Source organism: Natator depressus, chromosome 9, assembly GCF_965152275.1.
Source record: "Natator depressus isolate rNatDep1 chromosome 9, rNatDep2.hap1, whole genome shotgun sequence".
NCBI classification, from domain to species: domain Eukaryota; kingdom Metazoa; phylum Chordata; order Testudines; family Cheloniidae; genus Natator; species Natator depressus.
In genome coordinates this window covers 27849143-27874920 of record NC_134242.1, presented here as the reverse complement: position 1 = coordinate 27874920, position 25778 = coordinate 27849143, and the positions used below count along the sequence as shown (strand labels likewise).

Here is a 25778-nt window from a genome sequence, read left to right as displayed (position 1 = left end):
TGGTCCAGTCCACACAAGAGATCCACTTCCTGGACACTACAGTGCTAATAAACGATGGTCACATAAACACCACCCTATACCGGAAACCTACTGACCACTATTCCTACCTACATGCCTCCAGCTTTCACCCTGACCACACCACACGATCCATTGTCTACAGCCAAGCTCTGCGATACAACCGCATTTGCTCCAACCCCTCAGACAGAGACAAACACCTACAAGATCTCTATCAAGCATTCTTACAACTACAATACCCACCTGCGGAAGTGGAGAAACAGATTGATAGAGCCAGAAGAGTTCCCAGAAGTCACCTACTACAGGACAGGCCTAACAAAGAAAATAACAGAACGCCACTAGCCGTCGCCTTCAGCCCCCAACTGAAACCCCTCCAACGCATTATTAAGGATCTACAACCTATCCTGAAGGATGACCCAACACCCTCACAGATCTTGGGAGACAGGCCAGTCCTTGCCTGCAGACAGCCCCCCAACCTGAGGCAACTGCTCACCGGCAGCCACGTGCCACACAGCAGAGCCACTAACCCAGGAACCTATCTTTGCAACAAAGCCCGTTGCCAACTGTGCCCACATGTCTATTCAGGGGACACCATCACAGGGCCTAATAACATCAGCCACACTATCAGAGGCTCGTTCACCTGCACATCCACCAATGTGATATGTGCCAGCAATGCCCCTCTGCCATGTACATTGGTCAAACTGGACAGTCTCTATGTAAAAGAATAAATGGACACAAATCAGATGTCAAGAATGATAACATTCATAAACCAGTCGGAAAACACTTCAATCTCTCTGGTCACGCGATTACAGACAAGAAAGTTGCGATATTACAACAAAAAAACTTCAAATCCAGACTCCAGCGAGAGACTGCTGAATTGGAATTCATTTGCAGATTGGATGCAATTAACTTGGGCTTGAATAGAGACTGGGAGTGGCTGGGTCATTATGCAAGGTAGCCTATTTCCCCTTGTTTTTTCCTACCCCCCCCCCCCCGAGACGTTCTTGTTAAACCCTGGATTTGTCATGGAAATGGCCCACCTTGATTATCATACACATTGTAAGGAGAGTGGTCGCTTTAGATAAGCTATTACCAACAGGAGAGTGGGTTGGGGGGGGGGGGAAACCTGGATTTGTGCTGGAAATGGTCCAACTTGATTATCATACACATTGTAAGGAGAGTGATCACTTTAGATAAGCTATTACCAGCAGGAGAGTGAGGTGGGGGGAGGTATTTTTTCATGCTTTGTGTGTTTAAAAAGATCTTCTACACTTTCCACAGTATGCATCCGATGAAGTGAGCTGTAGCTCACGAAAGCTTATGCTCAAATAAATTGGTTAGTCTCTAAGGTGCCACAAGTACTCCTTTTCTTTTTGCGAATACAGACTAACATGGCTGTTACTCTGAAATGTGTCAACACAGAGGAATATGGCAATGACTAACTTCATTTTATACAGCCAGTAACCCCAGGGTCCCTTTATCCCCACACCCTGCCCCAGTGCCAAGAATCTCCTTTGCCCCCATCATCAATATTCCCTATACGGAATTTAGTAAAAGCCCTCATTTGCCCCTGGCCCAAGTCCCTCTTACATCCACCTGTCCGTCCTCCCCTCCCCAGCCAGCCCATGATCCCTTTTACACACCCCCTTACACAGCCAGTTTAAGGTCCTTTTTACACTCCTCCACACACACATAGCAGGCCCAAGGACCCCCTCCCCCCAGAGCCGGTGCAAGGCCCCTTTAACCTCCTCTCCCCACCCACACCCAACGAACAGCGGGCTCAAGGTCTCTTTCAGCCCTGTCCTTACAGCTGCCCCCAGCCCCCTTCGCCCCGCCCGGGTCTCCAGGGCACCCTGGGCCCCACTTACTTGAGGAAGTATCTCTGGCCCGTGTGGGTGAGGGCCATCTCCCAGCCGGGCGGCAGCGGCAGCTCGTCGGTCACGTCGTAGGACTGCTGGCGGAGGTGAGCGTGCTGCTGAGCCGGGCTGGGGGTGGCCCCGGCTCCGGCGCCTAGCAGGGAGGCGGGCGAGGAGTGCGAGCGGACATGCTGGGCACCAGCGGCTGCCAGCCGGGGCGGGTGGCTGCCCGAGTCAGTGCTGGACTGGCGGGAGTGCGAGCCCGAATCGGGCTCCTTGAAGAAGGACTCGGGCAGGATCTTCTTCCTCCAGGAGCTGGGCTTGGGGTTCATGACCGAGTTGAAGAGCGCCTCGAGCTCCGTGTCCAGGTCCTGGGTAACATGGATCACTTGCTGCCCCGGCGGCGGAGGGACGGGAGTAGGGTTCATCTTCTGCCCCGCAGCACGAGCTCAATGCAACAAACTTCCCCACGGGAGGCAAAGAATCAGCAGCGGATCAGGGATCCAAGGCAGGTCTCCCCTAAAAACGAGTCTGTATCCCGTCAAGGGGTGGGCAGTCAGCAGCGACCGGGGGGTGGTCCCAGGCAGCACCCGCACAAACGAGTCTATATCCTCCAGGGGAAGGACAATCAGCGAATGAGGGGTGCAGGTAGTGCCCCCCAAATGCCTGTATCCTACAAGGCCCTGGGCGATCAGCAGCAGATAAAGGCACTTCAATCCAGCCCCCCACAAAACGTCACTGCACCCCTCCCTCAAGTGCCCGGCGTCCGGACACCCAGCAGCAGACCAAGCAAGGGGTCCGAGCCAGTCCCCTCAAACACGAATCTGTATCTCGCACGATCGAATGCATCCGAGTCAGACCCCACGCAAAGTTATGCAACTTTCTCTGAAACTTTGGCTACTTGCTGCAATTCCCTGGGAGGAGGAGGGGGCTCCTTTAAAGGGCGAAGGAAGAGTTCTCGCGGCTGTCACCGGGCGAGAGCTCGCTGCTGTCCGGATTCCAGCGGGGAGCAAGGCACGCGGGGGAGGGGGGAGGTCGGAGAGGTTCCGAATCCGAACGTGGGGACCCGGGGAACGTTCTATTTACCACCAGTGCCCGGATCCGGGCCGGAGTCGCTGGCTCTCCGCCTCCTCCTCCCCCAGCTGCAGAGGCGGGCAGGATCAGGACTTTGCTTCTTCTGCGCTGGCACCGCGTTGCAAGGGCGAATTGGAAGGCTGGGGGTGATTCTGCCCTCACATCCTCACAATCCAGGCTGCCTAAGCCTGACGCACAAGGCGCTTTGCGCTACGGGGGCTGCGCCGCGGCTGCTCCCAGTCTCGGACTGTCCCAAACAAACTTTGTGAAAAATGCTCAAGCCTGAGAATAAGGCGGTGCAAAAAGTTGGGGAGCGGCATTATTCATGAGCAGGGTGCCCGGGGCAGCCCGAGCCCCGCCCCCTTCTCCTCCCTTCCGAGCGCCAGCCTCCGCAAGCCGTCCTGGAGTCTCAGCTATGCGAGGAGAGGCTCTCGGGGGTGAGACAGGGGAGGTCTGCGGGGCTCTCTTCATTCAGAGTCCCCAGCGGCGGGGTTGGTTCAGTTTGCAACACTTGAAGGCACGAGTGGCCTTATTAGGCGGAGCAAAGGTGCCGCCTGGTCGGCTGTAAAGAGAGATCGGCCCGCCGAGCCCCTACGGGAGCCGCAGAAGGGCACAGACTCCCCCGGTCTGCTATACCAGCCCCGATTGCAGCGTCGGGCCAATGTCCGAATAACAAAGCCAAGCGGTGCCGTTTTCCCATTGTTACCATATTTGGTATCCTGAAGAGGAAACTCGATCTCCCACCCCCGCTTCCCAGCTCTGTGAGACACACCCGGGCGGGTAGAGCGAGCTTTGACCTGTGGGAGGACCCCTGCCACACGGGGCGGGGGGGAAGAATCCTCGTCTCCTGTGTCTCTGTGGGGAGAAGAGCCCTGCCCTGCGGGATCCCCTGGGAAGGGCTGTTCCCCATGCGATCCCCACAACTTGGGGGAGGATGGAGCATGCCAAGTCCTGCTAGGGGAAGAAGAGCCCTGGCTTACTTAGGGTCCCCTAACTCTTTAGAGGAAATCTCTTAATTCCCCCTAAAGGAGTGAGGTGGCACCAGCTCTCCATCTTCCTGGTAAGGCTTCTCACAAGAGACCCAAACTCCCCCCTCTTCCCTTTAACTGTTGCAGTCTCTTTGGGCAGATATTAGCAAGAGAGCCTCCCTGGCTCCTTGGAGATGGAGTCCATCTGCACTACAAACACAAGTGTACTTGGGGACCCTGCAGAGTTAATTAATCCAACAGAGTTAATTCCTTATTGTAATGAGGGGACTATGGATATATCTTCAAACAACGCTGAAGGCTCCAGCTGGAACATGATCCGAGGTCACAGTTAAGGTCTCATCCATTCTTCAATGTGGGGGTTAAACCATGCTTTAACAGAAGTGAAGAAAACTGTTTTAACTGGTTGCCCTGACAGTTGTAATTTAGTTGACTTATTTTTTAAAAATTGCCAAATATGAACCCATGCTTTATTTATGTGGGGAGGGACAGGGGGAAACTAGGATGTAACCGAAGCCCCCAGTATGGATGTCATATTATGAACAGGGGGCCTGAACCATTCTACCTAACACAGTTTGGTATAGAGGTGGCAAGTTAAAGTTGGTGTCTTTACATTTATTTCATGCAACAGGTATATTAAAATGGATTTGAAACTTCCTTTCCATCAACATTCTATGTTTCATTCAAGGTTGCAATTCAAAGAAGTTCCTATAATGCTAGGAAACAGTTTTTTAAAAACTGGTTTCTAAATTGTTTCCTCTAGCAGCATTTTGGTTCTAATGGAGACAAATTATTACTTTAAAAAAAATTCTCAAGACCCTTCAAAAACTGTGTGATTCAACACTCAGAGCAAAACATTTCTTAGATGAAGCCATTTTTAATGGCAGTTTCCTAGCATAGTGTGCTTAGAGCTGAGATGCTATGATGACTAGTGCCACTATAGGAATCTAGACAGATAGAAATGGATGGCAGTGAGATGCTGAGATCCATAATGACACAAATTATCTGTTTCTAGTTATTTCCTCTTCACTTTGTCCCATAGCCACACAGAATCTATTTTAAACCGTTTATAAAGAGGTTGGCTTTATGACGACAAGTCAGATCTGAACTTTCTCTAAAATTTTATCATAGACCCACCTCAGTCTGATACATGCATAAGTAGAAACATTTCAGCTCTAGCTCTGATATTCTTCTGGATCTGTCCTTACCTCTATTCATCAGGCACATTTATCCTACAGTAACAACTAGTTAGGTTTGTCATAGAATACATTTTGCTCCATTTAATTTACATCCAGTAGCCTAGTTGCCTTCAGAACTTTTTCCTCAGATTTCCTATAAACTAAAAGGTCATTCATATAAAGTTCCACTACCTTCAGGCCTTGCAGAATCTCACTTATTTTCCCAGTGAAGATTCATGAGGTACTTTTGATGCTCTAGCTTGTCTTTGTAGCTTTTAAGCATACACTGATAGGGTATGCATTACTGAGCTATTTGCACATTTCACAGGTAGTCAGAGACATTCAGCCTTTGGCTTTGTGCCTCACAATACACCCAGGGTGTGTCCCAAATGTTCTACTATTGCCCACCCTGATGTGGTTTATTTAGTATCATAACAGCCATGTAAAAACACTCTCTAGCAGACATAGCTAAGCTAGCAAAGGGCAACCTCTTCCCTTCCCCACTACCACATGGATGCAACTACGTTGACAGAAGAGTGCCTCTCGTGGCATAGGTAATGTTGTTCAGGATGGTGGTGGCCTTATGCTGGCAGAAAAACTGCTTTGGGTAGTGTAAATTGTGTCTACGCCCAGGGGGTTCTGCCAGTATAGCTATACCAGCAAAGCGTTTGTGGTGTGGACAAGGCCTAGATTTGACTGGCATAGCTATTCTAGTACATTTCACTTGGGTATACAAGGTCCTCAAAGCATTTGCTGGTATAGTAACGTCAGTTAGGATATGATTTTCTTAGTGCACCATTTCTATACCAGCAAAAGTCCTACTATAGGCACAGACATAGCAGCTTAAAACTGCTTGTATTAGTATAGCTTATTTTGCATGGAAACCGGCACAAGCTATATCAACAAAAGGACATCTTTGCTAGTCTGAGCTATGCCTACATTGGCCATACTCTTGTACCTATTATGGCAAACCTTTTCTAGTCTAGACCTGGTTGTGATTCAAAAACCAATAGATGCAAGACGCAATTTGCAAATGTGCCTGAGGAAAGCTCCTCAAGTTTGGAAAAAGAAAAGGAGTACTTGTGGCACCTTAGAGACTAACCAATTTATTTGAGCATGAGCTTTCGTGAGCTACAGCTCACTTCATCGGATGCATACTGTGGAAATTGCAGAAGTAGTTTAGATTTCCTTCCTCTCCCCCCTTAAGGAGGTTACATGACTTGTCCAAGATCAGCAAGTGAATGAAGAGTAGAGCCAGATATCCTGACACACAGGCCTGTTTTGTATATGTATTGTAAGCCCACTAGGGTTGCTGGGAACATGATGTCATAAACAGTGGCAGTATCACATTTCCTAAAACATCTAGAATGCACATTTTTGGTTACAACTAAACAATCTAAACATATGTTGTCAACCAACAGAATACAGCAATATTTTCTTCACTTCCTGTCCTAAACTGTTGGGTAATGTTGTGCACCATTAAGCAGATGTTATGGTCCATCTCAGAAATAGCTGCAGCTATTGAGTGAGTAAAATTGGTAAGGTGCTTTGTAACTGTTGGGGTAAAAAGCTACAATATAAATATTAAAGGATTGTTTCTAATACACTATCCAGCAAATCATACTTTGATTTATACCTGATTTGATGCTGTGGTTTTCAATAAATTATACAAAGGACCATAAAGTAAACCACAACTTTTAGCTTTTTTTCCCCTGTAAATGAGAACAAAACAATTCTTAAATCTAAGTATATAAAATGCTAATCACTCATCTAAAACAGTAATTAAAACAATTTATACCTATTTTAAAAATACATGTATTGCTTTCTCCTGAATCATCCTTTGGATTAGGACTTGATCCTGCTAACCCTTACTCAGGCAATTAAGGGTTTCCAGATTTGGGCCCTAGGATATGTGGTTTATAACTGATTTATACTCCATAGCATCTTTCTTCCCAAAGAACTTTACAAACTATATACATCCAATACATCTAAAATGCAGTCATCATTGGGGGTGTCCGGTGAAAAAATCATCAGTATGTGGGACATCACAACAGTTGAGCAAAGATGACATTTTTGCAAAGGACACCAAGGTAAATGTCTATGAAAAGAATACTATGGAATCTTTAATGTTCATACGGCACAGGCAGGACCTAAATTTTTACGTTCGCTTCTGAGAAACCTGATCAGATAGCTTTGTATTAACATTTTATGGATGAAGGTCTGAGTCAGCCTTGTTGGGATTTGAACCTTTCGTTCACACAGTCTAGGTAACTCAGACTGCAAGCTGAGACCCCCCCTACACCATCCCCTGAAGCAGAGAGAGAACACGATCAAGTGATTCAGCTATATGGTTTCCGGAAGGGAATGGCAAACTTGCAACATATCAGCTTTTTTACACCGTAAAACCCAGACATTTTAAAAAACAGATACGTTACATCAGGATGAGTAAAATAAGGGAGGCTTAGCCATTAGCCTCTCACTTCAGGACATGAACAAACCACTAATTCCTGGATTTAGGAAGAAATCTTCCCTATGGGCAGTTTATTCCATATCTGTCCACTGTGGATTTTTTCCAAGTTTCTTTAACACAGCTAGTACTGACCACCATCAGAGATGTTGACCAGATAGAGGATGGAAATTGCTATGTTTCTACATCATGATGGGCCAATGAAGATGACAGAATATGCAGAAAAGGCAAACTGTGAAAATGAGAGTGAAAATGCTAAGCAAAAGATTATATGAATGATAGCAATGCAAACAACTCAACAAGTGAATCAAACAACTGAATCAAAATATATCTTATTTGTTAGAATAAAAAATGTTTAGGGACTAGTTTAAGTGATGCCTGTACTTTGAACTTGCATAATTAGAAGCTATCCTGATTGCCATTTTTATGTAAACCATATTTGCAAAGTTTTCCGTACTAAAGCTATCATTGTTTGCCATAGGTTCATGGAGTAACATTAGCCTTGTGCAGATGTTTCCTGACTTTTGCATCCATGATGTATTAGCCATCTGATCTGTCATTAACAAGGTAAATTCCTTTTTGCTCATTTGTATATTTATAAATTAAAGTACATAAATTCCAAAATTGTTATGCTATTGCCAATGAAAGTGTATTAAGCTTTACAAACAGCAGAGTTGGCTAACTAGTGTGTGTGTGTGTGGTGGGGGGGGGGGGGGGGAGGGGGATCTTACACCATTTGAAGTGTGGCAAAAATGTATTCCATATATTCTGAAGCATGCTTGGTCATGGTGGTTTGTATCTCAGCCTGAATGCTATTTTCACTTAGGTAAAATTGGGTGTATATATATATGTTGTTTTTCTTGAAACAGGAGCTTCTTGCACTTTGATAAATAGATTGAAAGGTTGATTGGATTGATATAATTTACTGTATAGTATGTGTCTAATTCATACAGTCGATAGTCATGATAATCAAATTGAAATTCTTTATTATACAAATCATGTAAATGGCATTTGTTTTGCTCTTAGTAATCTGCCCATTAATCCATCTCCAACAGGACTGCTAGTAATATTTGAAGCCTCTGAGCAGGTTTCAAACTACCAACTTAAAACAAAACCTGCCGTAAAAATGTCCCCACCACTCCCACCACACACTGACATTGGTCATGTGCAAGTCTACTCTCCAGAGAGCTGAAGGACCAGTGGCTGCTCTAAATTGTGACGTCTGCCAAAGGTCTCGAGACAATCAGAGATGTTCTAGGCGTGGTCCCTTCCCACTGGCCATGCTCTCTGAATAGCAGGCACCAATGATAGTGGTGATGTAAGGGTTGCTATGGTGGCTTGACACCAGCTGATCTTTCTCTTTGCTGGGAAATCCATACATGGCTAATTAAGCTGGCTCCATAGAAGGTTTGAACAGGCTGACCAGCACAATGCTGCCCTAATGCATCAATGGATTAGGACCAGAGACTGTAATTGATTTTTATGAATGGTTGCAGTCTCAAGTATCGCCCAGATTCAGATACCCTTATACATGTTAAATAGCACTTTTCTCCACAAAAAGTCCCATTGAAACTAATGGTACTTACCTATAGAGCAAGGTACTGAATGTTGCTCCTAATCAAAATCTGGCATTAACCTAAACATACAGATTTTAGGGATAAATCTTATTCCCTTATTCACACAAGCAGATTGCATACAATGAGAGGCAACCAAGAGATCTCTTAAGGGTGCTGTGGTTTTTCTTTTCCTTTTTTATATTCAAGATACCCTTTACTCTTCTTGCAGAAACAAGACCACTTCCTATTCCTCTGTGCATTATTATTTTTTCAAGTTCTGAAAGTGACCTCAGAACCAGCTCTTTATTTTTAGTGGCAGAAAATGGAGCTGATAAATAGGTAGCCTATTTAAAAATTAACTGGATTAGAGTTAGGGGCATTACCTCAGTGTTTTTAATAATTTATGAGAAGAGAAGAAGGCCATGTGCTCTCCAACACTTGAAGGGTTGATTCTGGAAAGCAACAGCAAAGTCATAAGGAAGGAAGGAAATTTTTACTTATTTCCTTTAAAAGAACTCTCATTCTGTGTGCTTCAGAAATGGGTGAGATTTGAAATGAGCACTGTAAAAATTCCAGATATGTATTTCAACTTTACCACAGCTCAGGGGTACTGAGACTGGGTTGCTAGTTCAGGTCCTTGGGTTACATCTGCACTAGAGAACTGAACCATTGGTAATTCAATCAATGGAATTATACTGGTGTAAGTGGCCCTGCTGCAGTGCATCCAAACTGGCCAATATGTTTCAGATGCAGTTTTACCCTGCCTCCACACGGGTACTCTATTCCATTGTTGCAGTTGCTGAAGCTTCCACCTTGAACTAGAGGCAGGAAAAGGGAGGAATTTGTACAACTGGGGAAAAGGGCCACTTTTGCCTTCATTTGAATCTGAAACCACCCATTTAAGAGTCAGATTGCATTAATTAGAATCCAGAAACTGTCCCTGCAGCCCCCATGCCTGCTTGCAAAACCAGCCCCAATAATACAAATAATAAAAAGCAACATACTTGGTGCAAGGGGGTCTTTGTCTCCCAGTTTCTCATCTTGAGCCTGCAAAGCTTGGGACTCTCTAAACTGGGCCTCGGTTCCAAGCATAGTCATGGGCATCTCCCAATCCAGCTCCTCCTCCTGGGTCTCTGCTGAAGACATGAAGCTGGTCTTCTCTTTCTTCTCCTCCACATCTTGGTCCTTCACCATCATAGTATGGAGTGCCTCCATACTATCAAGCAGCAAGAACTTGGTTCAGTGCATCAGACTGGGCAGGTTTGCTTCCATGCCAGCTTTTACTTTGGACCTTGTTATACTGCAACTTCAGCCCTTTAATATTTTCATAGCACTGTGTGCTACTCTGTGCAACGCTCTGCTTGGTAAGACATTTAGACACCCAGTCACAAAGTTCTGCTCCAACTGGATTGCCTTGCCATAGTACCTGTACATCCGCCTCTTGCCAGCTGGCAACAATCATATAAAGTGTTTTTCTAAGACATTAGACATCCTGATAAAGAAGTGGACCCCAGGACAATATCATTTCTGGAGAAGTTGAGGCTGGCAAAATAGCATACAAATAAATGAACAGTGTGTGCAGCACTTGGTATAAAGGTTTCTGGAAAATTTAACCTGGGATAGTAGAGTACAGTTGACTTGTACAGTACAATGGTGTCAGGAGGACTATTTTCACCATAGGGACTATTACTCCAACACTAGCCATCTGCACCAGCACTGCACTGGTGGAGATCGTTTACAGAGGCCCACCATGCAGCGATTAGCTTTGCTGAAAACAAGTGACTAGAGGAGAATATAGCATTTGCCTGTGCACCACTGAGAGAAACTGCATACGCACAAGAGACATACAGGTATGCCTGTGGGATATGTATTGATGATCATCCCCAAATTTTCTATATTCCTAAGGTCCAGTTAGAACTCTCCGTTCTATCCAGAATCTGGTGGTAGAAAGACAACAAAAATACCCCCATACCTTACCATGATGCCCCACAGACATGGTCACAGAGATTACAAACAGTTGCACATGGTACCAACTGGTCCATAGTAGCTGGGAATAGCTGCAATAAAATAGGTTTTCTTTAAGATGGAAAAGATAGGCATGCTTAGACCCTCATGGGGATAAGGAAGTGAATGACGAGAGCCTTCTTGGATCTGACCCAAATCCCACTAAAGTAATGGAGAGACTCCCATTCATTTCAGTGGGCTTTAGAATGGAGCCCAACTGAAGGAGAGGTAGGTGGGGCAAAATATGAATTGGCTACTCAAACTAATCTTGCACTTACTCTAAAAATATGGAAGACCAGCACTGACGCTGAAAAGAACAATGGAGATACCAAGTAACTCAGCTTGATTGTAGTTCGCTACTTTATACAGTCCCCAGATGTGTGATGTGCAACACACACAAAGGACACACGGATGACAGACTGAGAAAAGCTTGACTATTCTTTCTCTTCTGACAATCAAAGGCTAGGCTATATATGGTCTCTCATTTTGCATCCATTTTGTAAACTAGCAAATAGTGGTTCGTAAGCATCCCAAAGAATCTATAGTAAACAAGTCTTCTCATGGATCAGAGGCATAACAAATATGACACTGGCATCCATGGAAAGGGAAACACCATTTATTTCCTACTCACACAACACCCATTGGCTCCTCACTAATCTTCCCAAGCAGTGGTTCAAATGAACGTGCAATAGGCAGTGGTCCCTACCCCTCACTAATGCAAAGCCAACTCTATCAACCTCCACTTCAGTACAGAACTTTGTGTTCTGAATTTAATCCATTCAGAGAACATCCCACTATTGCAAAAGATATATCCTCTGCACCTAATCAAACGCTTTTTCTGCATCAAATGATAGCAACAGCAGCCGAGTCCCAGAACGAGGCTAGTGGATCAAATTTAGTCAATAATTGTCATCAGAGGAACATATGTGCTTAACAAAACCCTTTTTGATCTTCGTAGATGAGATACAGTAACCCTCCTACAACCTACTAGCTGCTCTTAAGTAATGAAACTGAATAACAAGACTCCACATAGAGGGTCTGCGATTTTTTAAAATAGGAAACAATACTGATATAAGCCTCTGTTGCAGATGGGAAAGGACATTAAGTAGCCATTGTGTGAGTGAACAATTGTGTGAGGGAACCATGAACATTGGCTATTCCGCCCTATGCCACCCCCCCTTCCCCCAAAAATCAAAGAATAAAATAAATAAGCTTTAAATTTCTAAATTGAGCCCCTTTTTAAATGGTAAGAACTGCTACAGTTTAATGCACTTCTGCCGTCTTTGGCTTTAAATGCTACTTTCAACAAGGAGCAAAAACCCAAAACACTAAGAAAATTACAACAGATTTAGCAATAAAAAGTGTATTTTAAACCATAAATCCTGAACAGCAGCAAAGGAGCATTATTATAACATCAACATGGAAGGAGGGGAGACAGCACAAATCAAAGCCAAATCACATGTACAAAACTCCCCTTCACTATCTGTTCTCTCTTCACTACAGTTCCCATGGTGTATAATGTATTCCCACCAGTAACAACAAATGATACCAACATCCTATTCGCTGAAGCTACAAAATGTTATACTAAAGCATGAATGAAATGTTAGAAGTCCCATTTTTTGGTCATCCGTGTTAGATGCTAAAAGCCACTTACATTTCTTAATTAAAATAACATTCACATGCAATAATTAAGTCAATGTTTCCATTATAAACCCATCTTTCCCCAGGCTGGAAAACTTGCTACCGCTGACCTGTCAGAGAGAAAAATCCAAGCCATAGAATGTTTTAATCAACAAAACTGAAAAAAAGATGAAGCAGCAGTTGCACTTTTTTGCTTTTTCCCAATAGCTTTCTTTAAAAACGATCATTGCTTAGCCCATAATATTGCTTTTGCTACTGTTCAGATCACCTGTATTTACAGTAGAACCTCAGAGTTATGAGCACAGCAGGAATGGAGTTTGTTCGTAACTCTGAAATGTTTGTACCTCTGAACAAAATGTTACAGTTGTTCTTTCAAAAGTTTACAGCTGAACATTGACTTAATACAGCTTTGAAACTGTACAATGCAGAAGAAGAATGCCGCTTTCCCTTTTTTTAGTAGTTTACGTTTAACACAGTACTGTACTGTATTTGCCCCTTTTTTTGGGGGGGGGGGGGTCGGGGTCTCTGCTGCTGCCCGATTGCATACTTCCGGTTCCAAATGAGGTGTGTGGTTGACTGATGAGTTCATAACTCTGGTATCCGTAACTCTGAGATTCTACTGTATGAACTTATGCAGAACCACTGGGGTTTGCACGTACAAACTATTGTCTAAGCTAGCCATTACTAGCTGGTTGCCAGGACCTGCCAGTAGTAACTACTAGCCCTGAGTCAAAGGGTGCACTCACCGCTCGCAACGACTCCTGCTGGCCGTTCTGGGAATTAGCTCTGCCAGCTTGCCCTCTCCCTCCAGTGCGTCTTCCCCCCATCCAGGGAATAGCATAACTCAAATCGACATAGCTTAGATCTACTTACCATGGGGAACACACTATGCGATGTTGACAGGAGATGCTGTCCCATCGACTCCCCCTGCTCTTCTCGATCCGGTAGAGTACAGGAGTAGACGGGAGAGCGATCTGCGGCCAATTTAGCAGGTCTTCACTAGACCCGCTAAATCAGGAGTGGGCAAACTTTTTGGCCCGAGGACCACATCGGGGTTGCAAAACTGTATGGAGGGCTGGGTAGGGAAGGCTGTGCCTCCCCAAACTCTAACCCTATCTGCCCTCCCCCCCACTTCCTGCCCCCTGACTGCCCCCCTCAGAACCCCTGACCCATTCAACCCCCCTGCTCCTTGTCCCCTGACCACCACCCCCCCCCCGGGACCCCCTGCCCCAACCCCCCAGCCAGGACCCCACCCCCTATCCAAACCCCCCGCTCCCTGTCCCCTGACCGCTCCCCCCGTCACTCTTATCCACACCCCCACCCCCTGACAGGCTCCCCAGGACTCCCATGCCTATCCAATCCCCCCCGACCGCCCTCCCCGCCAGAACCTCTGCCCCATCCAACCACCGCCTGCTCCCTGACTGCCCCCCGGGACCTCCTGCCACTTATCCAACCCGCCCCCCCGGCTCCCCTTACCATGCCACTCAGAGTGGCAGGACTAGCAGCCGCACACCGCTGCTGAGGCTGCAGGGGAGGGGGGACAGCAGAGGAGGGGCCGGGGGCTAGCCTCCCTGGCCAGGAGCTCAAGGGCCGGGCAGGATGATCTCACAGGCCACAGTTTGCCCACCTCTGCGCTAAATCCACCACCAATCTATTGATTGCTGCTCATCGATCCCCCGGTAAGTGCAGACAAGCGCTCAGTCTGCAGCCCCACTCACGCCTGAATCTGCAGCCTGTTCTTCGTGGCTTGGCCCTCTGGCCAGGTCACTAAGGTCCTCCCCTTCCAGGGAATTCAGAGTCTTTCCAGACCTGCTGTCTAGCTGGCATCTCCAATGCCCTGGCCACTCCCCAGGGGCTGGGAGGGGAACCCAGGCCCACCCTCTATACTGGGTTCCAGTCCAGGGACCCTCAGCTCAGCAGTCCTGGACTTTCCTTTCCTAGCCCTCACTCCTCATTCCCTGTACTGCTTCCTACCATTGGTTCCCCTTCTCTCTCTCGGAGTCTACCAATTCCAAAACTGTCCTCCCTCTTTCCAGGGTGTGCCTGCATCCAATGCACTCTGCAGTCTCCAAACACTGCTCCCCCTTTGCAGGAAGGGACTGGCCTTGCCCAGCAGCAGTCTTTCCCAGAACAGCCACCTATCTGTGACCCCCTACCAGGCTTTATACAGGCCCCAACTGTTCCTGCACAGCCTATTCCTGTAATCAGGGCTTTCTTCTTAGCCTCCAATCTACAAAGTTAATTGGCCCATCTGGCCTCCATTAACCCCTTCCACTCCTGCATGAGGTAGCCACCCCATCACACCCTGCTACAGTCAAGGAAGTGCTACCATATTACACATCTTTTCAGAAAGTTAAACAGTAGTAGAGTGCTTTGGCTAACATAAGTTAAACTTAAAAGTGGACTGACTCTCTTATTTGCAAGTCTAGCCAGAAACATAGGAAACGATATCTAAAACAAACCTACTATTGTCCGTAATGTGATTTTGATGATATATGCAGCATTACAGAATTTGTTGCCACTACTTCATAAAAGCATCTTAGCAGCCATTAACAGAAGTTATGCCAGGGAAAAGAAGTGGAAACTTTAAGAGTTAAATTCAGTGGTTCTATAAGCATAAGAATTTAGATGGAAGACCAATCCTGGTAAAATATCACTCCTTCTCAGCATAAGTATTTTTTTATTTTAAGAAGGAAAATGAGAATAAACGTTGCTTGATAAACATAGCAATGAATACACAACTTTGTATTACACTGAGGCAGCCCTATATAATATTAGAAAAGCTCACCAAGGAGAGTTAACTAATGTAGAGCTGCCCGGACTAATTTCTATATAGGGACTTAAAGCACAAGACAATTATCCTAACTCACATCAGGCAGCTGTGTAGTTAGCAACAAAGGAAGTTCAGCCTGTAACCACTGGCTCAAGATCCTGGCACAGGAAAGCATTTCATCTGATCCAGATGTTTATTTTCCTCAAAATGTATATTTGTGAACATTGTTTTCTACTACTCTTTCACAAATTACTTAATGAGATAAGTCACAAATTAATGTTATTTGATGTTGCGGACTATTCGCCTACAATGATTTGTTTTCATTTCCCCCAAGGCTTGTTCCAATTGCTGAATTAGGTGGAGCAGAGTAGCAGGGTCAGTTTGTAATATTTTGGTTGTCTGATCTCCATTTTGATCAAGGTGTAGCTTTATAGTGACAGCTGGTTTAATCTGTTGTCTCAGACTTCTGCTGGCAAGCTGTATGAAGAAGTTCAAATGAGATGAAATGGGGAAGTAAGGGGAAAAAAAGAAACATTACAAGTTAAAACAAAGAAATATGCTAGGAAGCCAAGTGTCACATTTGGAACTCACAACACTTATCCAACTTTATTCATAGACTGACACAGTTTACTCTTTACATCTATATCTAGTTTTATCATTATTAGATAATGATTGCAGTTTCTGGTTTAATCAAATGCAGTTTTTTGTAATGCTGTCATTTGACAACGCTTCATTATATATTACACCAAAGACTTTAAAAACAATAAAAAAGACTAAATAAAGTTATCCTTTAATCTAGTATATAAATCTGACTGAACTCCACATTGTAACAGAGCATAAAACAATGAAATCATTTTGCAACATTAACTATACTCTTTATCTATCTTAAAGCCCACTGTCTTGCAATGCAGACTAGTAAATAAGCATCTGCAAATATTTATATAAATGCAAATACTGCAGCCTCAAGCATTTTAAGAACACTGAATTAATCTTAATTTTTTCACAACAGCCTGTTCTGCTAAAATGTGCTAAAATGAAATTCAGATTATCTACTAAGACTAGGATATGTTACCTGCACATCTAGTCTCCATTCAAGGCTGTGGTAACTGTGGAGCTTTGGTGCCAGTTCACTAAGAATGCTTCTGATCTCCTTTCTGTTGTCAAGGTAAAGCTGAAGCAATAATTTGTTCAATTCCTCTGAGAATCCCAGAACAAGCACGGAGTCTTGGAAGTCTATCTCGGAAATCTAGAAATCATCAATTTAGAATGTAATCAGGAATTGCATAACTGTTGTTGCTATTACTATGTTACTTGCTCCCCAGAATCTATATATTACATTTTCTAAAGTCACATTACCTAGTTACAATCCCTTTCATGCAGAAATATAAGAGAGGAGTTCCCTATCTAGAACCCATCAAACCTGTCACATGTTAACTAGTGTATAAATGCTGATACGATATTGCTACCAACGTACAACAACTTCAATAATAATATTTAAATGCAACTACTCAAATAAATTAAAGAGGGCAAAAAAAAAGCTTAACATTTTGTATTTAATCATTTTGATACACCTATTTGAAAGTAGTAGGAACCAAAATAGTGTACCCATAGAAGGAGCTTATAACAATGACTTATTGGGCCTTGACAGATTCTAGTACATTTCTAGATATCAAAGATCAATTTATAACATATTGTGTAGCATCGTTATTAAAATTTTAACATACTCTGAAATTTCTAAAATGCCTATCTATGTATGTAAGTGCTGGGTCAGAACTCACATTATATTAATCTAGAATGGCCCTTGTACTTTGACAGTCCCAGATCAATAGTTTTCTACATGTATGTTTTATTTTATGGTGTGGTTCAGTTTCTGTTATTCTGGAAGCAGTCATGTACTTGAGAGAAGAGTCTTCCTTTTGCACTATTGTCAACAGCTTTCGCATACTATAACTGTTGCATGGCAAGCTCTATCCCATCAAAATGCCAGGAGAATTTATTTCATTTTTCAGGTCACCCTACTTTCCAAAAGAAGATATTTCACTCTATTCCAAGAACTGGAAGCAATACCAGAAGAATACAAGTGAATGAAGTTAACTCAGGACCACCACTCAACTGCTCCACCTTATTTCATACGTTTGCAATATTCAAGTATCCTCTTACTTCTTGAACAGTCTTCCCAATGGGAAGACAATTTATTACCCAGGTGCCTTTCTTTCTTTCCTATTTTCCTGTATTCTTATTACCTTTTATGGTGAGTTAGTTAAAATCTCACAATCTAAGCAGCATCAGGCCAGTAGTAGCCTAGGTAGCTACAAGGAACCCCGAATAAGAGGAGTTAATCTAGTCTGTATTCAGTACAGCATTTGAACAGTGACAGAACTCAAAAAATAGATTTCCCTTCACTTACAGTTGGATAGTTTATTTTTTAAAACATTATTATTTTTTAAAGCATTATTCCTCACTTTCTATTCTTTACTCTTGTGTATTGTTGCTATATGCAGTTAAAAAAGTTTAACTCCAGAGCCACTGAAATGCATATGCTAGGCAAAGTGAAGTGAGTCACATATACAGTGCTTTGGGATGCTTAATATTACAATACTATGTAAAAATGATGTTGCTTTTATACATACCCTTTCATTTTCCCATCATCAAGAAGTTGTCAAATTTTGAAAACCTGACTTGGGTCCCTTGTCTAAGTGTTTCCAGTATTGTAGGCATATTGTGGAAGCCTTTGTTTTCCAATAAAGAACCTGGAGGACTTCTCTCAAACTTTTACCCCGATATATACTATCACGACATTATCCTTACCAGGAGCTTGGAGCCCTCAGTGAGAAGATATGTTAATCCCTCAACTCCATGCTGAATAATGTCACTACTAACATTAAGTTTTCCTGAAAACAAAACAGATATTCAAGACAAGGTAAGGTGTATCTGTCCAGGCTATAACATACAGGGCATCTAAATAAATAAATAAATAAATAAAATAATTTTAAAAAGCACAGCAGAACTAGTACAGACTTAAGCATACACTGCATGGTAAGTCACAACGGGGCCTGAAAGAACTTTAGAGTTTATGATATGATTTAATAAAATAATATGCTCACTTGTGTATCACTTTTTAAATCTAACCAATGGTGACCAGACTGGTACTAGAGTTGCCAGTTTTCAGACTTTGCCCTTTGGAAAGGGAGACATTGCATTAAAGGGACACAAACACATAATCACACCTAAATTATTTAAACCACAGTTACAAGTATAATTTATGATTGCTATAGATGAAAGATTTAAAAAAGAAAAGTGGTGTTTTCAGTTGGTTTTCTTTATACATTTGATAATCCTTTGGGTACAGCAAATTTCATTCCTCCATCTCCCAGCTATAATCCACTAAACACACAATTTTACCCTGATAGTTGGATGGGCCTTTCACAAAAACAACAGGAGACAGAAAAATATTTTTTGAAAACCAGGAAAGTGTTAACTGTAAAACAACAAAAATTGGAAGAGAAATTCAGAAGCACCAGAAACGTATTTTGTTAATTGCATATTTCAAGTTGATGACATCCATTTAAGTCATGATGTTACATCTGTCCCAAATATATTTCTGGATTTTATATTGTTGCTCAATACTGTAGTACAAGGGAGGCCAAACTACAGCCTGCGAACCGGATCCAGCCCGTCATGGCTTTCAATCTGGCCCTCGGGATTGCCAGCCCTGTGACGCAGCAGGACTAAGGCAGGCTCCCTGCCTGCCCTGGCCCTGCACTGCTCCCAGAAACAGCTGGCACCACGTCCCTGCAGCCCCTGGGGGAAGGGGTGCAGAGGGCTTTGTGCGCTGCCCTCGCCTGCGGGCACCGTCCCCCACAGCTCCCTTTGGCCGGGAACGGGAAACCGCAGTGAATGGGAGCTTTGGGGGTGGTACCCACAGGCGAGGGCAGAGCACAGCAGCGCTGCCTGTCCCACCCCAGCAGTCACCGCTCGACATGCTGGCCACTTCTGGGAGCAGTGCAGGACCAGGGCAGGCAGGGAGCCTGCCTTAGCCCTGCTGTGCGGCACTGCCACCCAAGATAAGCGATGCCGTGCCGGAGCCAGCACCCCTCCTGCACCCCAACTCCTTGCCCTGAGGCCCCTCCTGCACCCCAACTCCTTGCCCTGAGGCCCCTCCTGCACCCCACACCCCAACTCCTTGCCCTGAGCACCTTAACACCACACCCCCTCCCACACCCCTGCCCCAGCCCTACATTTATGGCCCTGCGTGCAATTTCTTCACCCAGGTGTGGCCCTCGGGCCAAAAAGTTCACCCACACCTGCTGCAGTATCTAAGCACCTTCTGCATGAAATCATCAGCAACAGCCAAGTCCCTAGTGGACTTCATGGAGTCTATGGCAATTCTCCCTTTTCAGGGTAAAATACTCCTTAGAGTAGAGCATACGTTTTTGATTAATAAAATATCGAATTTTTAAAATTAGTATTTTCTTTTTAAATCAGTTTTAACAATTCCCCTTCAGTCCAGCAAGGTCCTAGGCAGCATTACCCTTCTGCCCCGCTTCTCTCACTCTTACTTGCGGCTCCTTCGTAGATTTTCGGGTTGGTGCCTTTTCTTAAGAACTCCACTGCGATACGGCCAAATTCACCAACAACTGAAACGAAAGGAGAGAAACGCTCTGCGGTGCCTAGTGACTCCTGCGCTGGGGGGAACTCTCTCGGGCAGTTACTGGTTTTGCAGTGCCAGGGGCACATTTCACACCTCGGCCAGGCCTCCCTCATTAACAGAGCCGACTCGTGGCCCCCGCAGAAGGCCCTGGGCTCTTAGGGCCCCCCTCAACCCCAGCGGGCTCCGGAGACGGGGGTGACTGTCAGGCGCTTTGGGAGCAGGGCACAGGGCCCTGTTTCAGTTTCTCCGGGCAAAAGATCCCACTTCGCCACCCCAGAGGGGGCCCAGCAGGAGGGCCGCGCTCGTGCTGGGGGCTTGCTGCCAAAGGCTGCTGCGTGGTGCTTGTGGGGAGAGACCTGGAGCCTGTGGGGCCGAAGGAGCCCGCCCAGGGCGGAGGAAGGGTGCGGGGCAGCCCGGGGAGCGGGGGCGGGCGAGCCGGACCTGCGCTGTCCACCTGGGTCAGGAAGCCCAGGTGCTCCTTGTGCTCTTCCGATAGCACCAGCAGCATCTTCCCAGGGGCCGCTCGCCTGCTCCGCTCCTAGGCCGGGCGCCTCCCCGCCGTCAGCTGACCCGCTTCCTGTCGGGGTGGCTGCGCCCGCGCGCTCCGGCCGGTGAGCGCAGCCCGGCACGCGGGTTCCGGGGCCCCAGGGGCAGGCAGAAGGCCGGGCGCGGGCGGGGGGAGCGAGGCCCGTTCGGCGGCTCCTCTGCACGGAATGGTGGCTGGGCCTGCCGGAGGCTATTCACCTCCCCCCGCCCTCTGCTGCGGCCTGGCCCCTTCACCCCAGGCGCCCCCGAGGGCAGGCGGGAAGGGTCCCACGGTCGCGGCCGGCGTCCCGCCCAGGAGCCCTAAGGGTCCCCAGAGCGCGTTAGGACGCGACGCGGGGTATCGGCGCCACAGGCCCAGCTAAGAGCCGCATCCAGATTTCAAACCCCGCAACGGCAGGAGGGTCCCCTCGCCCGAGTGTGGGTCAGATTTATCGCTGCATTCGGCCCACCTAGAGCGTGGATTAACATCTCGGCAGTACTGTAGGGAAACTCTTTCAGTGCTGCTGCTGTTTTATAAGTTCGTTAGTTCACACATTCAGGGTTTGATCCCGCATAGCGTGAGGTTAATCGAGTCCAGACAGTGCTTTTTACACGTGCAAAGCGCTGTACAAGCCCTCACTAGTGAAGAGCTAAACATTAATTAGTTTCAAACATTGTTAATAATTGGGGGCGGGGGGGTGTAGCTGTGCTTCACCTCTAGCTTTCAATTTACTGTAAATTACTCAAAAGGGAAACGAGAGAATAAAGCAGCTAATACTTATTTGTGGGTGCCCTGTGTACCTCCTCTTCTGCATGTGGCGCACACTAAAATTCCCACAGCTGGCAGATTTGATTTGGGAAGAAGTTCATTTAGAAATGGAAAAGGCCTGTGGATACCAAGTAAAATATTTACAAATTTAGTTTAAAAGTCACCCATTCATAGATATCCATTCCCCCCCCCCCACCCCTGAGTTTTTGATAAATTTGGTAAAGGCATAGGGTTTGCTTATCCCTAAATCCACTGTCCCCTCCAAAAAGGGCAGGAGGAAAACAATCAAGTGTTTATCTGCCTGTTCCTTTTGTCTAATTTTAAATATTAATAAAATATTCCAAATGAAAATATTTCCAACTGGTCTGAGAGACTGCCTGGGATGAGTAGGAGAGGTGTTTGTTTTTGTTTAAACAGTACCAGTCATCTAACACAGGGGTAGGAACTGTAAAAAATCCTATAATAGTTTCATCGTGGATATCTGAAAACAATTATGTAAGCAAAATAGATCAGATGTTGATTTTATCAATGCGCTACAATGATACTATGCAATTTTGTGGCTTTTTGTTTATTGATGACGTAATTCCTATAAAGTGAAGTCTAGTGTAATACAACCACAAGGGGACCAATTCTTTCATGCCACATAAACAACGAGGAGTCCGGTGGCACCTTAAAGACTAACATTTATTTGGGCATAAGCTTTCATGGGTAAAAAATCCACTTCTTCAGATGCATGGAAGAAGTGGGTTTTTTTACGCACGAAAGCTTATGCCCAAATAAACGGACTCCTCGTTGTTTTTGTGGATACAGACTAACACGGCCACCCCCTGATACTTGGTTTCATGCCACAATGGACAGACTTGGTTTCATGCCCAGAGATTTAAATGGGAGGAGGAGCAGATCCTAGATTCGTAGTTAAAAGGTAGTCACCAACTGGTTTTAAGTAAAAGTATGGTATAAATGCAGCCTTGATAGATATTATATGCTAATACCTGTCAAAAGAAGAATATAAAAAAATGTAAAGATTGTAATCATTTTTATTTTTACAGTTCTGTAGAAAAACAATCTTTTGTGTGTGTGTGATTCATGTTGACATTGGTTGAGAAGAATACTGAGAAGTCAAAATCACAGGCAATATACAGTGCAATCAGTTGCTAGACCAACAAATGTATTCCAGTAGTTAATGTAATAGGTCACCTGCCCAACTTTTCTCTCATAGGAGTGAGAGGGGCAGAGGAGAAACACACAGGAAGACACACATACTCAGTTACTCCTGCTTCCCACAGAACCACTGAAGGTACAATCTCAGGGCATATCTACACTGCCCTGCAGTTCGCACTACGAGGCTGTGAACAGCAGTGCGCACCAAAGTCCTGTGCTGTAACTCTCCTGTGTGGATGCTGTGGGAACAAGTTTCAGAGTAGCAGCCGTGTTAGTCTTCGCAAAAAGAAAAGGAGTACTTGTGGCACCTCAGAGACTAACCAAATATTTGAGTTTAGGCTTTTGTGAGCTACAGCTTACTTCATTCCCAGTTCTCATTACCATAGTTCTGTTTGAAGAGGACTACGTTAATGTAAATGAGAAACCTTTTCGCTTGTGCCTGCAGCATCCACATGAGGGAGTTATAGCATAGCATGTTGGTGTGAACTGCTCTTTACACCCCCATAGTCTGAGGCAGGCAAGGCAATGTAGGCATGCCCTCAGACGTGATTTTATCATTTTATATTTCAGGAAAAAATTTCAATCTGAAAGTGCTACCTGTATATTGGGGACATTTTGAGAGATGGAAATGATTTATTAGGCGATCTTGTCCAGATGCCTGCCAATGCAGGAGATTTCATTTTATGAAATGGCAGGATTTTAAATGTGTGACCCCTTTTTCTTTGTGTATTTTACAGTACTTCTAATTCAGTTCATGAGACAGAGTATGTAATGGAATATTTCACACTAACTGTGGTCCTTGTTCTCCTATTTAAGTCAATGGTGAAACTATGATTTCTGTGGAAGTCAGGCTCTACACCAAAATGCTTTGCAGAGACAAGTAATACAGTCTCAGTTACAGCCTGATCATGTTAACTCTCTCTAAGTCTTATTCATTGTAACATTAGCTGATCAAGTCAGTGAATAATCACCCAGTCCTGTGACAAGGGTGTTAACTTTTTTTTAACCCTTTCCCATACCAAATGACTGGGCTGAGACAATAAAGGCCAGTCCCTTAGGCCAGGTCTACACTCAAAATTTAAATCAATCCACCTAAATCAGGAGAATGAAAAATCCACACTCCTGAGTGAAGCAGTTAAGCTGACCTAACCCCCGCTGTAGATAGCACTGGATTGATGGAAGAATTCTTCTGGTGACCTAGCTATTGGCTCTTGGGGAGGTGGATTAACTATGCCAAGGAGAGAATCCTTCATATCACTGGTTTCAGAGTAGCAGCCGTGTTAGTCTGTCTGTATCCGCAAAAAGAAAAGGAGTACTTGTGGCACCTTAGAGACTAACCAATTTATTTGAGCATAAGCTTTCGTGAGCTACATCGGTGCATCCGGTGAAGTGAGCCGTAGCTCACGAAAGCTTATGCTCAGATAAATTGGTTAGTCTCTAAGGTGCCACAAGTACTCCTTTTCTTTCTTCATATCACTGTAATTAATTTCTACACTGAAGCGCTGCAGCTGTGGTGCTTAGCATTTCAAATGTAGACAAGCCCTTGCAAACACTCCTGTTCCTCACACATTGGGTTCAATGGGATTGCACAAGTAAGGATTACTCACACAAGTAAGGTTTGGGAGAACGAGGACCCTAAATAATAAATCTCTCAATGGAAGAGAGAAAGAAAGTATGCAAGAGACAAATTTATGCAAGATAGATTTGCAGATGAGACTTAAAAAGAGACAAGAGAATCAATGAGGTAGAGAGACACAGAGCAGTCTGTTCCGGAAAGCAGGAGCTGCAGAAAAGGTTTTAATCAAAGTCATTTTGAAACTGTTTTAGAGATAAGAGGTCTTTAAACTTGGAGGGAGTGCTGGAGGATGAAGTCTGCTAGCATGACTAGAGGTTCAATGGGAGATTCTCATAGGCTCTGCTTGGCACACTAAAGCTTAGTCCTAGGTGATCTAATTTTTCTCTCACAGTGGTGCTATTCAATGCTGAAAATCTTTGGTTCACACTAATCTAATGAGTTGTTCTTTTTCCCTTACACATTACGTTCAGTTTTTCAGAATTATTTTTGTCACATGATTTAATCTTTATTCTCTTTAGAGCTACAGAGATTAAATATCTGTTACAGACAAAGCCCAGGGCATCCGCTAATGATTTATACATTATCTTCATGTAATGTATTATTAATATACTTTCATTAACCATATCTGTTTACTACATCAGTGGAAAAAATTGAATTTAGGATGCATGTCGAATAGGACATCATTGATATTGTTAGAGCATTCAAACATAGGCTCTCTTCCCAAACTACAGGTTCCTGGAAACATTCAATATGAAATCAGGCCTTTATCAGTATACAGGTTTGCAGACACTCTTCTTAGCTAGAGTTCTTGCAATTCCCAGTTGTTGAAGCCATGGTTTCTCTTTAAATGCACTGCAAGACAAGTGACAGGACAAATTAACTGTTTCCATATATATAGATAGATAGATAGACAGATATCCTGCACTTTTTGCACAGGCAAAACTTCCATTAACTTGACTGTGTATTTTGCCCAAGTAAGCAATGCAACGTCAAGTTCATAATATACAGTTCTTCTCACTAATGGCCTATCAGTCTGACTATGCACAATTAGTTGTCTAATTTGTGTGTTTCAGAGTAGCAGCCGTGTTAGTCTGTATCCGCAAAAAGAAAAGGAGTACTTGTGGCACCTTAGAGACTAACAAATTTATTTGAACATAAGCTTTTGTGAGCTACAGCTCACCTCATCGGATGCATGCAGTGGAAAATACAGTGGGGAGATTTAATATACACAGAGAACATGAAACAATGTGTGTTACCATACACACTGTAACGAGAGTGATCAGGTAAGGTAAGCTATTACCAGCGGTGGGGAGGGGACAAAAAAAACCTATTGTAGTGATAATCAAGGTGGGCCATTTCCAGCAGTTGACAAGAACGTGTGAGGAACAGTAGGGGGTGGGGGCAATAAACATAGGGAAGTAGTTTTACTTTGTGTAAATGACACATCCACTCCCAGTCTTTATTTAAGCCTAATGTAATGGTGTCGAGTTTGCAAATTAATTCCAATTCAGCAGTCTCTTGTTGGAGTCTGTTTTTGAAGTTTTTT

General features: G+C 44.6%; 3 protein-coding genes and 1 long non-coding RNA gene across 5 annotated transcripts in view; 1 reads left to right on the top strand and 3 right to left on the bottom strand.

The window, feature by feature from the left end:
- Window positions 1-3217, bottom strand: part of WWTR1 (WW domain containing transcription regulator 1) — a 120218-nt gene extending 117001 nt beyond the window's left edge. The window contains exon 1 of one of the 2 annotated variants that reach the window (XM_074963787.1): window positions 1884-3217. In XM_074963787.1, the coding sequence (XP_074819888.1) occupies window positions 1884-2299 (416 nt within the window). In that variant the 5' untranslated portion in view covers window positions 2300-3217. The remainder of the gene's footprint in view (window positions 1-1883) is intronic. The other variant, XM_074963786.1, reaches the window with a different exon arrangement.
- Window positions 3218-3841: 624 nt separating this feature from the next.
- On the top strand, window positions 3842-18188 carry LOC141993933 (uncharacterized). The gene is made up of 3 exons (XR_012640970.1): window positions 3842-4005; window positions 8058-8143; window positions 17560-18188. It is a non-coding gene; the product is annotated as an uncharacterized LOC141993933 (long non-coding RNA).
- On the bottom strand, window positions 14383-20860 carry COMMD2 (COMM domain containing 2). Its single transcript, XM_074962951.1, has 5 exons — window positions 20643-20860; window positions 20110-20187; window positions 18359-18441; window positions 16623-16796; window positions 14383-16027 (listed from the first exon to the last, which is right to left on the bottom strand). The coding sequence occupies exons 1-5, from the start codon at window positions 20707-20709 to the stop codon at window positions 15830-15832; spliced, it is 600 nt and encodes a 199-aa protein (XP_074819052.1). The 5' UTR covers window positions 20710-20860; the 3' UTR covers window positions 14383-15829.
- A 3746-nt stretch (window positions 20861-24606) lies between these two features.
- The window catches only part of ANKUB1 (ankyrin repeat and ubiquitin domain containing 1), a 30893-nt gene continuing 29721 nt past the window's right edge, over window positions 24607-25778 (bottom strand). Inside the window, exon 6 of the mRNA XM_074962949.1 lies at window positions 24607-25084. Within this exon, the coding sequence (XP_074819050.1) occupies window positions 25000-25084 (85 nt within the window). The 3' untranslated portion in view covers window positions 24607-24999. The remainder of the gene's footprint in view (window positions 25085-25778) is intronic.

What these genes read in the sequence shown, in the direction of transcription:
- COMMD2 (XM_074962951.1), bottom strand. Translation starts at nt 20,709, where the DNA reads ATGCTGCTGGTGCTATCGGAAGAGCACAAGGAGCACCTGGGCTTCCTG. An exon ending in GACCCAGGTGGACAGCGCAG is followed by an intron (nt 20,188 to 20,642) that starts GTCCGGCTCGCC and finishes CTTTCGTTTCAG; the next exon opens with TTGTTGGTGAATTTGGCCGT. An exon ending in AATCTACGAAGGAGCCGCAA is followed by an intron (nt 18,442 to 20,109) that starts GTAAGAGTGAGA and finishes TTTTGTTTTCAG; the next exon opens with GAAAACTTAATGTTAGTAGT.